At 41.0% G+C, this 13,854-nt stretch overlaps 1 protein-coding gene across 2 annotated transcripts in view; it reads right to left on the minus strand.

The window, feature by feature from the left end:
- Nucleotides 1–13,854, minus strand: part of EBF1 (EBF transcription factor 1) — a 454,089-nt gene that overhangs the window by 411,130 nt on the left and 29,105 nt on the right. For both annotated transcript variants that reach the window (XM_077266443.1, XM_077266444.1), the window contains exon 6: nt 4,865–4,933. In XM_077266443.1, the coding sequence (XP_077122558.1) occupies nt 4,865–4,933 (69 nt within the window). The remainder of the gene's footprint in view (nt 1–4,864; nt 4,934–13,854) is intronic.

Below are 13,854 nucleotides of genomic sequence, written 5' to 3' on the forward strand. Positions count from 1 at the left end.
TTGCGAATGCATGCCATAATGGGCATGGGCTAGCGATGTGCCGTCATTCTGTGACGGACCCTCGGACGCAGGCTGTAGCTTTTCCGGGTCTGTCACCGCTAGCGCAGATAGAGCATCTGCTAGCTCTATCTACGCTAGCACGATCACATTTCGGCACTTGCGTTAACGCAGTCCGTTTAACGCATGCGTTGAACGGGCTGCTTTAACGCAATGTGAACCTAGCCTTAGGATTGGTGATAGGGTTAGGGTTAGAGTTAGCATTGGTGATAGGGCTGGGGTTAGAGTTAGGATTGGTGATAGGGTTAGGGTTAGAGTTAGGATTGGTGATAGGGTTAGGGTTAGAGTTAGGACTGGTGATAGGGTTAGGGTTAGAGTTAGGATTGGTGATAGGGTTAGGGTTAGAGTTAGGACTGGTGATAGGGTTAGGGTTAGAGTTAAGATTGGTGATAGGGTTAGGGTTAGAGTTAGGATTGGTGATAGGGTTAGGGTTAGAGTTAGCATTGGTGATAGGGCTGGGGTTAGAGTTAGGATTGGTGATAGGGTTAGGGTTAGAGTTAGGATTGGTGATAGGGTTAGGGTTAAAGTTAGGATTGGTGACAGGGTTAGGGTTAGAGTTAGGACTGGTGATAGGGTTAGGGTTAGAGTTAGGATTGGTGATAGGGTTAGGGTTAGAGTTAGGATTGGTGATAGGGTTAGGGATAGAGTTAGGATTGGTGATAGGGTTATGGATAGAGTTATGGGTAGGGATAGGGTAATAAAATAATTACTTTAAAAAATCTATAATAAAAAAAAGAAATCATTAAATAATATCCATTGTCCACGGGTTAGGGGGCATAAAATATTCGCCTTGCAACCTGTGGTATGCCACTGCTTACAGTGTTCATGAAGAGGTACAGCATTATCCATTGGGAACCAGGAGGAGTCAAATCTAACCTGGGACCGTCCTTCTCTACGCGCCCATAAAAGTCATCTGGTTAGTATTTTTTTTATAGAATTACATGTTATACTCAAGTATAAAGTAACCTTTTTTTTTTTCAAAAAACATTTTCAAAAACATTCCAAATAAAAATAGCACCCAAACATATAAACAATCGCATGAATCAATTCTTTGCAAGCATACATCTAGTTAAAAATCAACACATGAAATAAATACAATAGAAAATAAATGGACAAATAAATTAATATTTTAAATTCCAGCTTGGCGAACTTCCCCCAGAGGAGCACCAATGCCTATGGTTTTCAACATCTACCAAATGATGTTGGACCTTAAAAAAAATTATTATGACATTTCAGTGCAGATGGGGTTGCTCTGTTTCTTTTTATAGGGTTGTCCTACACAAGATACTGTATATTACCTACGTACAGAATAGATGATAAATGTATGTTTGCTGGGGGTCCATCTGCTGAGACCGACAATTCACGAGAACGAGGGCCCCAAACTCTCATGTGTGAATGGAGCAGCTTTGAGCATGTGCGACCTCTGGCATCATGCATGCGCACTATCACTCCATTCCCATAAGAGATTTTAGGGCAGGATCAGAGGGTCTCAATGAAGCTGGACCCCCAAAGAACATACATTTAGCTCATCTTCTGTAGATAATGAATAAATATTTTTTGTAGGACAACTCCTTTAAGTTTCAGAATGTGTCTCGGATTTGTGCCGAACGCTTATTTAGGTTGAAAAAATTAATTACAACATATGTTAAAATAATAGGCACTGAAGAAGACCCTTCAAGGGATTTTTTTTTTCAATTATACTGAGTATCTCCTCCAATTCCAGCTGTTTCACTGATTCTGAAACAGTTTTTCTTTTTTTTCTGTGCCCCTCCGTTCCAAAGTTATGCCACTTGTTAATGATAGCGCATATTTTCGCCTCTACCAGCTGGGCGTATACCATAGAATTTCTTTCTTTCAATTTGTTTCTATTCTTCTGATGCTGGCCAATCAAAACATGGCCACGCCCACAGAGAAGTTCTGCATTACACGCCCAGTTGCTTGAGGGGGAAATTTGCTTCTTTAATACAAGGAGGTATAACTTTGGAATGGAAGGGCGTAGGCAAAAAAGAAAAACTGTTTCAGAATCAGTGAAGCTACAGCATTTGGAGAGACACCTGACTTGTATTAAAAAAATCCAGTGAAAGGTCCCCTTTAAAAAGAAATTTTTTTTTGTTATGTGCAGTATTGTGGATTTTTGACCTGAGGAACTATAAAACACATTGTTTTACTTAACACATATAAAAAAAATTGCTTCTTCTGCACTAAAAAAATCATCCTGAGAACTTCTTCTGGGGTAAAACTCTTTTTTCATATTTATCAGTACAAAATAGCCCCTTTATATACCGTAGATGATGTTCAAGTCATGACAATATTTTTTCATGAAGTCAGATCACCAATAGTAAGACAGAGACATGTCACATATCAAGTCATTTAGCGTATATTATCTACCCAGGACTTGAGTTAGAATGCTGAAGTTTCCATTATTATAGACAACTTCAAACTCTCACATGTACTTTGGTCCATATTCCAAAACCAATGCTTAACCGTGAAATACAAGAATAACAAACCAAACTGATCCTACTGTATCAGGCACATAAAGACAATATACTCTTCGTAGAATTTAATCATGCATCATATTCGGAAACAGACGATGGGACAAGAAAAATAAAAAAACAGCAAGATCTACTCATGGCCCGGTGCCGAAACCCAGCAAATGAGCCTGATGGACCTTATCTCCAACCCTAGACATCCATGAAGACACAGACATGACATTCCTCAATCAAATGTGATCGAATCCAAACAGGCAATTCAAGCCCAAGCGTATATTGTAGGTAACAAAAAAATATCCGCCACCCAATGTCAAGAAGACAGCCATTTTGTTGGCCAAGTGAACACAACCAAAAATGGTTTAGGCCAGAAGATGTAAACCATGGGTTGTGTTCAAAATCCAGTTTAGTCCTGATGACAATTCCCCCTGGAGATTTGGTTGAGGCCACAAAATAGCTTCTTCAGTCGTAAGCAGTGGGTGGGCTTTTGCCCTCAACATGAAAGCAGCAGTGACTTTTTCTTATGTGTCCAAATTTAGGTAGAAGGCAGGAAGAAATCATCAACCACAATGGAAAGGACTAAAAAACATTTTCTATTAGTAACTATTAAAATATCAAAAGGGAACAAAATAAAAATAAACACACTAGGCCTTCCCGTTTCGAGCACTAAGGCTCTTAATAATGCCCTAGGACTCGAAATGCATAGGAAAAATAAAGGCCTACAGGATTTGAGCACTAAGACTTTTAATAATGCCTTAGTGCCCGAAACTCATGGGAAAAAATAAACACACTATGCCTACGCATTTCGAGCACTTAATGATTAAGAGCCTTAGTGTTCGAAACGCGTAGGCCTACTGTGTTAGTTTTTACTTTTTCCCTATTGATATTTTAATAATTACTAATAAATAATGATTTTATAGTCCTTTCCATTGCGGTTGTTGTTCCTGCCTTCTACCTGATCATTTTTGTGGTCTCTGTCTGTGCACCGCACCCTTAATAAGATTGAAGGATATCTGGACAAGGTGAGCCGATGTGATATTTTTCTTTGCCTTTATCCAAATGTAGGCTTGTGTTTTAGTTAAGGATTTTATACTTGGGTTCAGGGATATCCTATTTTACAGACCAGTTCTTATTACAACACTTGCGGGTCCTACTCCGACCAGTCAGTATTTTCATTGGGGACACAGATATGGATGATAGATATTTTCTCCCGACGTGTCTACTTTAGAAATACTTGTTTTCCATTGGACCATTTGAGTTTTGTTCTTTTTCTTAGTTTTGGTGTTAAATTTATTTTTTTTTTTTGTTATTATTTTTCACCATACTTTTTTTTTACTGGTATTACAATCTGTATTAAAAATATCAAACATATACGTTGCAATTCTCATACTGACCACTGGAGGTTTTTTTTTTGGCTTATACTTCCTGTCCTATCAGGAAATGCACATGTACATTAGCCACAATCTACAGACTCTAACCCCATCTTTTGTATTGAGGCATCTAATGAGTGTGTTCACTGGGGTAGCAGGGAAATTGGTGGATCCTGTGCTAACCTGTCACTGTAATCCTGCCTCTGCTGATAAAGAGGCTGTTGAAAACTCTTCCTAAAAAGACAGGAAGTATAAGTCTAAAAAAAGCCCCAATGGCCAGTGTGAAAATTGCAAGTTTATTAATTCTGTTTTTTTAATATAGTTATTAAAAAACATTGCCAAATTAAAGAAAAAAAATACATGTAACATAAAAACCTAGGTCATTTTCTGATAATAGCCTCCATTTAATGTGTGCATACCGGCTAATAGTGAAAGTTTGCTTATGGGCATAAATTATTTTGTTCTATGACCCCAATTAAAATAGTGGCCCTCTCGGAGATTCCCCTTTAAGTAGTGTAAATCTAGGTATGGCAATTAAATAGATCTGATCTCCGAGTTACTTTACTCATTAGGAGAGAAGTCTAATGTGAATATCATATATATGTAGCCGTGTATTAAGTTGTGACCTCCAGCTTTGATTAATACAAGCCACCACGGTGAGTTTGGCGGCCCCCCGTTTTAACGGTAAATCCCAATGATTGGTTTTGGAACCTTTATTAAGTTTGAAAAGCAATTAGAGATTGTGCGACATTACGGAACCGATGTTGGAAAGGGCAGAGAAGGTGTTATGTGGTCGGGTGCTCGCTCGTCTAATGGCGCTACAGTGTGCCGTACCCAACCGTCACCGCTGCTTTCATCTGCCCGACGCCCCCGCTCCGAGAAGCGGCATGGGCCAGGTGTTTCATAGTAATGAGGATCAGCAATGGAGAAGAAAATAAAGGCAGCTCCAACCTGTCAATAATCACCGGATCGGATGGCGTCTCGTTCCGATTCCCACAGCTCTTCTTATCACAACAGCGACTGCGGGGGGAAAAAAAAAAGGAGAAAACGTCAGTATTATGGCTGTACCGCAAAATTCAGCCTCATTGAGACGGCGGGTTCCAATTGCAGCCACATTAGCGGAATCCGAGCTACCTGGAAGCTGTGTCAGAAAACACGTAAAGCCGCATGGGGGCTAATTACTCACTGGAACCTCGGCCAGCACAGCTGCCGGCCTATTAAGCCTGAGAAATCAGCAAATGGATCCCCCGAAATACCGACTTTACGCCTTTTCATAGTTTCCGTATATCGAATTTAGATATTACTTTCAAAGCATTCAAATAAAATTTACTGGAGAGCGTTAAGAGAAGCCATGAATAACGTTTTTTGCTGGTTGGAAAGTCACAGAGGATTTCACCCCTAAGGCCATGATCACACATGGAGGATTCACAGTAAATTTCGCCAATTTATAGTACAAAGCATTTTCATACGTATCACTACGGTGCAAAAAAAAATCCAATTTTAACACAAGGAGATTTTCAGTAAGATCCAAAATGTAGTGAGAATATTCCTTCATTACCTGGCGGACAAAGATAGAAGCCCGTGGGCAAGAGCGATATATGGACCATATGCAGTCCAATAGATCATGGTTATAAACCATTCCACCTTTTTTGGAGGTAGAAAGGGGCCCCTGGTTGCACCAATGATGTGTCCACCACTGCCTTCAAGGGGTTGTCTACCTTTTGAAAACTTTTACCTGCAGCCCGGTATCTGTTGTTGGTTGCAGTGGTGACGTCACATTGACAGCCCTGCAACCAATCACTAAGCTCAGTAGCTCACTAATGCACGGTTCAAGGATTGGCTGCAGCGCTGTCAATACCTATATACAATCACCGGAGCAGCACTGGATACACAGCGTTTGACCCGGGAATAGGGATGAGCGGACCAGTGGAAATTCGGGTTCTGGTACCCAACCCGGACTTTATTCCAAAGTTCGGTTCGGGTACCAGAACTGTACCCAAACTTGAACCAGAATCCAACTAAAAACAATGGGGACCCGGACTTTTGAGCCTGAAAATTCTCTGAGAATGGGAGTTTCGAATTATGGAGGAAGCTACATGATAGTAGAACGTAAATCATGGGTAGAGGGTGAAAAATAGAGGTGAGAAAGGAGATCACTGGATCCAGTCACCTGACCACCTGACCATCCAGGCAAGCAGAGTATTCTTTGGTGGATCCATGGGTGTTACAGCAGATAAGTAGGCCTCAGTTGCCTTTTTAAAAAAAAAAACATCCACATCAATCCCAGAATTTTTTCACAAGTCAGACCCCACCTTTAAGTGCTAAGAGTATTTGTTTTCTTCTAGGATGTCATCTATGCGGTGGTTGAGAAGGACTCCTGAAAATAGGTCCATGCTAATAAAGCATGCTTTCTAAGCCTTCGAAATTAAATAAAAATTCTACAAAACTTGATATCAAGAGCACAATCCATCATCAATAATTACAATAATAGCTAAAATAGGAAATCGAGATTTATGGGGTTTGTTTAGTAGAAGGCTCCGGCACACTTTCCATATAGCATGGTAATTCAGGCCTCCGCCACCGGGACAATTGCATATTTCATTAATCTTTACAGTGAAATAAAACTAGTGTACTTTTCCAGACGAGTCGTTTAGGAAAGTCATTTGTCCCGGTGACTAGAACAGTGGAAAGGTTTTGATTTCTCATAAATGATGGTTTCATCTAGTGCAGATCAAGCCTCTGGCTTTGCAAAGACAGTCCTGCTTCAAAAATAAGATACCCCCTGCCAGCTGGACTAATGCCACTTTGTGCCCTGCGGAGTCATCTCTATAGCTGCCCTTGATCTCTCATACAATGCAACCAATTTCTACAAGGTTGAGCCATATGGGACACATTGAGTTGGTGGACGGCCACATTCTTCTATGACAGGGACGAAGAGGGTTGTTCGGAAAATCAGAAAAATAGAACTGTGTGTAAGGAGCTGAAAAATTAGAAAAAGGAGCTTGCATCTGGCATTGAGGAGAAATGAAATATTTGGAGAGTTCAGACAATGCATGGCTTAGACCTTATGCCCAGCTCAATAGAAATATGTCCTTTCTACCTTTTCTCTTGGCTTGAGATATCCTTAGCCTTGATTAAAAAAAAGAAGATTTTGCAATACTCCTACGTTAGAAAGCAAACTTTTCTTTTTCAAAGTTGGTTATCTCATGACTGCCAACTCTCCCAAAATGTCTGGGAGCCGTCCAGGAAAAAAGGCGATACCTACAGTCTCGTAGGAGTTGGAAAGTCTCCTGGGCACCGCCAAAGACTTCCAAAACCTCACGGAAAGGAGCGTCTGCAGATTCAGTGGATGTGGATGGGGCATAGACAAGGTACACAGGGGAATGGAGGTGGTTGAGAAAAGGGAGGATGATTATACAGAACTTGCCCCAAAAGGTTGCCACTAAACTCAAGATATCTCAACCTAAGAGTTAAGGAAGTACACAAGCTCCGTGTTGTACAAAGCAATAATGTGGCACTCGTAGAAGTGCATGAGGCCATTAAGAATCTCAGGTATTATCAGTGGGGCAACTTGAAGCTTGTGGTCCCCAATCCAAAATCTCCAACAGGGCCCCAACCATCATAGGTTATTAATGGAATTGGTCTTCTCATATGGACGAAAGGGATAATGGCTCCAGGACTGGGTGGGACTGCATCACCGATTCCCAATATAGTCATGACTATGGATATCATATATTGCTGTCTTCTTACGTGTCTATAAAATCCTTCAGCCTCCAGAGTAGGCCCTGCTTTCTTTGAAGCCCATACGCTACACCGATGCCATTAGCTGTTATCCAGTCTGCATGTACATGGCACAATGGAAACTTATATTTCCAGGCAGTTGTTTCAATTTGAAGGGGTTGTCCAATAAATAATATCATATATCATCCATGCACAGGATAAGTCACAAATGTAGGGTCACTGGGATTACAAAAACAGGGGCCACAAAGTTGTGGATAAGTTATACATATTCTTTATGGTACAACCTCTTAGGCACAAATTTTTTATTGATGGCCTATCCTTAAGATTGGTGGGGATCCAATACCCCGTCACCCCTGCCAATCAACTGTTACCAGTGCCAGAAGGTCTGAGATGATGCCGAAACACAGCAGCTTCATCAAAATTCTAAGGGGCCGAGGTCGGATACTGCAGATCCACAACATTTTAATTTTTTATATAGGGGTGGATCTGAAGTACCTGGACTTCAGCCACTATAGAAATGCAGGAGCTGCTATGTTCTGGCAGCATCTGAAAACTTTTGGCCGATGTCGGTAACAGCTAATTGGCGAAGGTGACAGGCGTCATACCTCCACCGATGGAAGGGACATCAATAAAAAAGTAGTGGCCAACCCCACTAGATGACTCTTGCTAGCACCTGTGTGGCAGCAGATCCAGCCAGGTTTAGGTCTTTGCTTTGCCGGATTCTGAAAGGCATATATGGACATGTTTTGCAAATATTATCAAAATTGTTAAATGCACGCATCAGAAAGCTAAATGACGATCCCCTCTCAATAGAGGCCGCTTGGACACCTCGCCATTCCTAAAACTGATACAACGATGTAAAAGGCGACCACTCTTGAATCCACTTGACCCTTCGATCCTCTTTACCTGTTTGTAAAGTAAACCAATCATCTCGCGGCCAAAATACCCACTCCACATCTGAATTCAAAGCGCTACCCATAGGAATGTTTTAGTAGCCCATAAATTTGTTCCCTTTGTCACATAAATGCAAAGCTTTATTGCGCTGTTAGTCTTGACAGAAAGCCCTGCAGAAAGTTGTTTAGGGATTAAATCTCTAAAACAAGCCATTTCCAAACAGAGGGCTTTCACTATTTCATGTCTGGTTACAGGGAATTTCATCTTAGGGGAAGCAGGCTGTCTCTCACACCATATGGCAAATGGCCGTGCATAGCAATTAGCCCGGCTGATTAATGGTGAGCAGACTCTAATTTTATGCTCATAACCAAAGCTCCATGTGCAAAATCAGCACTTCCCCTGATCCTCTGATTTCGTACTAACGCGTCTTTACCTTCTCCGGAGGTGGAAGAGAAGATTTCTGACCCGTATCCAATTCTAATATATTGTAGCCGAAGAAAGCTATCTTCCATAACGACCAATTAAGAGGTAATCAGTCAATATGAGCACAGGTAGACAAATGAGACTTGCATCCTAAAATTGAGCAAAATTTAACATTTTCGAGTTCGAGCCCATTTTATGTCACATTGATAGGTAGTTCTGTTTTTTTAACATTTTTTATTGACCTTGTTATTAATTTTTTACTTTTTTTTTTTTTAGCAGGTTTTAAGTTATTTATTACTGGCCCATGCAAATGGACAGTAGATAAAAGCTGAACAGTTCTTTTGCTTGCCAAGATTTATGGGGGTCCCAGTGATCTTTTTCACACTTCCGATCAGACACTCGGTTTATCCGTTCCGTTTTTAGTGATAGACAAACGAAACACTATAAAAAAAAACGTATAACTGATAAAAATGGAAGTATAGGGTCCTTATCATGGTTTCTGTAGAGTAGAAGAAAAAGTTCTGCAGGATGTGGTTTTTCTTCCGATCTAAAAACCGGTACTGATCCCGTAATACTCATTGGTACCCCTCCGCTTCTGTTTGTCTAAAATGGATTCGTTTTTATGTTTTTCCATTTGTTTGTTCCTAAAAATGGAAAAAGACAAGTGGAAGGTGTAAAGGAAGTGTGATCACGGCCTTAGTGGAGAGAGGAGAAGTAGCTTTACTAGCCGCCTCTACTTCTAAAAGGAAAAGCAGGGAATTGTCCAATAAAACCTACCATGATCATTTCATTCTCCTGCCTGTTGCCCTCATGACATCCTATAAATTATTGGTGTCCAACCTGAGATTCTTTCATATGTCCACTAGTGATGAGCGAGCGTGCTGGTATAAGGTGTTATCGGAGCATGCTCAGGTGGTAACTGAGTGTCTTTGGCATGTTCGAAAAATGTTTGAGTCCCCACGGCTGCATGTCTCGTTGCTGTTCGACAGCCACCACACATGAAGGGATTGCCTTCATGTGTTTGCGAGACTTGCAGCCGTGAGGACTCGAACATAGTATTCGAGCACGCCGAAGACACTCGGTTACCTCCCGAGCATGGCGGATAACGCCTTATCAGAGCACGTTCGCGCATCACTAATGTCCACCTCTGACCCTAGGATCAAGAAATAACTTTATACAGCCCTCCAAAAAAATGAAATAAAATTGCAAGCTCAACAGAGATAGACTAGGAAGAGAAGGGGAAAGTAAACATTCCCAACTATTAAGGTCCCAGGAGCCTAAAGGCAGTGTTGTAGTGTAGGAGGGGAATGGATAAAGGGGTGGTGTCGAAATGTTGCACCCATTAACAAGTGGCATCTTCAATGGCCATGATCCAGGGCAGACTTCCGGTTGGGTGGGTGCCCCTTATTTTTGAGATAGTGTCACAGTAAACTATGTCGGTGTCAATACGACGATGATACACTTAGATCTGGTGGTAGATAGAGCAGGACCGTGACTCCATCTTTAAGGCCACAAAATATCAGGATCCTGGCACGGGTGGCAGAAGGACTTCCCTCCATTAAGCCCTCTGTGCCGGCCTGCTCTGTGTGCAGGGTAAAAGGGGTCACTTAGATTAGGTGAGTAGAAGCTTTACTTTTTTTATGGGGACCTCTCAATGATGACATTAATACTTTTCGAAGGGGGCACTCAGAGGGCAGCAATAATTGGGCACTAAGGGGGCATTAATACTTTTTAAAAGGGCACTCAGATGACATCATGTGTGTAAAAGAAGGCTTTAGGAACATCAATATTGGGGTAGGAGTCAAAATACTTGCCTTGCCCTGGGTACTATGCCACTGCCTAAGGGGGCCCTCTGCTCTATTGGCGAAGACCCTGTTATAGATTTTGCACTGGATCCAAGAAGCTTTAAGATATGCCTTTGGGACAGTCGCTTTGTATGGTGATATAAAACAATTACATCATACTTATTTTCGCCTGTAAATTGCATTTTTAATTTAATTTGCCGTAAAAAAAAACAACTGAATATTGTTCAGATTTAATCTCTTTCTACAGCTGATTGGCATTTTACAGCGCTGAAAAGGTTAAACAAATAACATTGGCGGCGCAGAAGTGGCAGCTTTGTTTAATGCCTGGCCGCCAAGCAAATAAACAGCATCTCTTACCGGTCTGTAGGCAGCGAGGAAAATGGTAATCTCCGGTATTAGCCGCCTGACATTTTAAATATGGCTTTCCTGTCTAAAGTATACTGTACAAATAGCATAATTTGCCTTCAACAGCTTCATGATTCTCCCGCTGTGAGTTGTGGATTTTTCTTTTCTCTTCTTTGTATTTATAAAGGGAAAATCCATACCATCAGTAAAGTAACCCAACAAGATGGTAAACACTGTGAACCACACCGGGAGCAAAAAGCAAAGGATGCATTAGGGTGGGGGGGGGGGGGATAGGAGCGTGAGCAGAAGTGGGCGCTAAGTGCCTGTCAATCCTAACTGTTATTGTCCATCTATATACGTGCAGAAGTGAGTATCTCCGATCACTGCATATAGTATATTGGGGGAATTCTGCCTGGCGGTATACAGAAAAAACATCCTCATCTATACAAGGGTAAAGGAGTCTCGAGACAGCTGAAATTATGAGAACGTTATGGGAAAGATAGATAGATAGATAGATAGATAGATAGATAGATGGATGGATGGATGGATGGATGGATGGATGGATGGATGGATAGATAGATAGATAGATAGATAGATAGATAGATAGATAGATAGATAAATGGATAGACGTAATAAAGAAAAACTGAAATATCACATGGTCATAAGTATTCAGACCCTTTGCTCAGACTCTCATATTTACGTCACATGCTGTCCATTTCCTTCTGATCCTCCTTGAGATGGTTCTACTCCTTCATTGGTGTCCAGCTGTGTGTAATTAAACTGATAGGACTTGATTTGGAAAGGCGCACACCTGTCTATATAAGACCTCACAGCTCACAGTGCATGACAGACCAAATGAGAATCATGAGGCCAAAGAAACTGGCCAAGGAGCTCAGAGACAGAACTGTGGCAAGGCAGAGATCTGGCCAAGGTTACAACAGAATTTCTCACGGTTCCTAAGAGCACAGTGGCCTCCATAATCCTTAAATGGAAGAAGTTTGAGAGCACCAGAAGTCTTCCTAGACCTGGCCGTCCAGCCAAACTGAGCAATCGTGGGAGAAGAGCCTTGGTGAGAGAGGTAAAGAAGAACCCCAAGATCACTGTGGCTGAGCTCCAGAGATGCAGTAGGGAGATGGGAGAAAGTTCCACAAAGTCAACTATCACTGCAGCCCTCCACCAGTCGGGCCTTTATGGCAGAGTGGCCCAAAGGAAGCCTCTCCTCAGTGTAAGACATATGAAAGCCCTCATAGAGTTTGCTAAAAACACGTGAAGGACTCCCAGACTATGAGAAATAAGATTATCTGGTCTGATGAGATGAAGATAGACCTTTTGGTGATAATTCCAAGAGGTATGTGTGGAGAAAACCAGGCACTGCTCATCACCTGCCCAATACAATCCCAACAGTGAAACATGGTGGTGGCAGCATCACGCTATGGGAGTGTTTTTCAGCTGCAGGGACAGGATGACTGGTTGTCATTGAAGGAAACATGAATATGGCCAAGTACAGAGATATCCTGGATGAAAACCTCTTCCAGAGTACTCTGGACCTCAGACTTGGCTGAAGGTTCACCTTCCAACAAGACAATGACCATAAGCACACAGCTAAAATAACAAAGGAGTGGCTTCAGAACAACTCTGTGACCATTCTTGACTGGCCCAGCCAGAGCCCTGACCTAAACCTAATTGAGCATCTCTGAAGAGACCTGAAAATGGCGTCCACCAATGTTCACCATCCAACCTGACAGAACTGGAGAGGATGTGCAAGGAAGAATGACAGAGGATCCCCAAATCCAGGGGTGAAAAACTTGTTGCATCATTCCCAAGAAGACTCATGGCTGTACTAGCTCAAACGGTGCTTCTACTCAATACTGAGCAAAGGGTCTGAATACTTATGACCATGTGATATTTCAGTTTATCTTTTTTAATAAATTTGCAAAAATTTCTACATTTCTGTTTTTTTCAGTCAAGATGGTCTGTAGAGTGTACATTAATGAGAAAAAAAATATTTTTTGAATTTACCAAATGGCTGCAATGAAACAAAGAGTGAAAAATTTAAAAGGGTCTGAATACTTTCCGTACCCACTGTAGATAGATAAATAGATAGATATAGATATGATAGATAGGTAGATAGATAGATACACGATCTAAAAATCTATTTGATCTAGACTCAGTAATGATGATATTTTTCTGTATAAATGCATAATTAGAATCAATTTACAGTCAGATCCAAATAAAGCAAAAAATGAAATTACACTGGTAAAAATAGTATTAAAATGTAATTTAAAGATATGTAATTTTTTTTAAATAAAATTTAATGCTCTCTTTCCTTTTCTTTCTGTATACAATATTTCACACATACCATTGATACAACCTGTGCAGCCGACAGGTGGAATTGTGCATCATGATGAGCTTTTGAACTGCAAAGAGCCCAAATATTCTTCTTGCACAGAGGCCCTCTTATATATACACACAGTCATGGCGGAAATTCTTCTAGAAAATGAAGTATTTCTCCCAGAAAATTATTGTAATTACACATATTTTGTTATACACATGTTTATTTCCTTTGTGTGTATTCGAACAACACAAAAAATAGAGAAAAAGGGCAAATTGGACATAATTTCACACAAAACTTCAAAAAACGGGCTTCGAAAAATTGTTGGCATCCTCAACTTAATATTTGGTTGCACACCCTTTGGAATAAATAACTGCAATCAATCACTTACTATAACCAGC

This window comes from Ranitomeya variabilis, chromosome 5, assembly GCF_051348905.1.
Source record: "Ranitomeya variabilis isolate aRanVar5 chromosome 5, aRanVar5.hap1, whole genome shotgun sequence".
NCBI lineage: Eukaryota > Metazoa > Chordata > Amphibia > Anura > Dendrobatidae > Ranitomeya > Ranitomeya variabilis.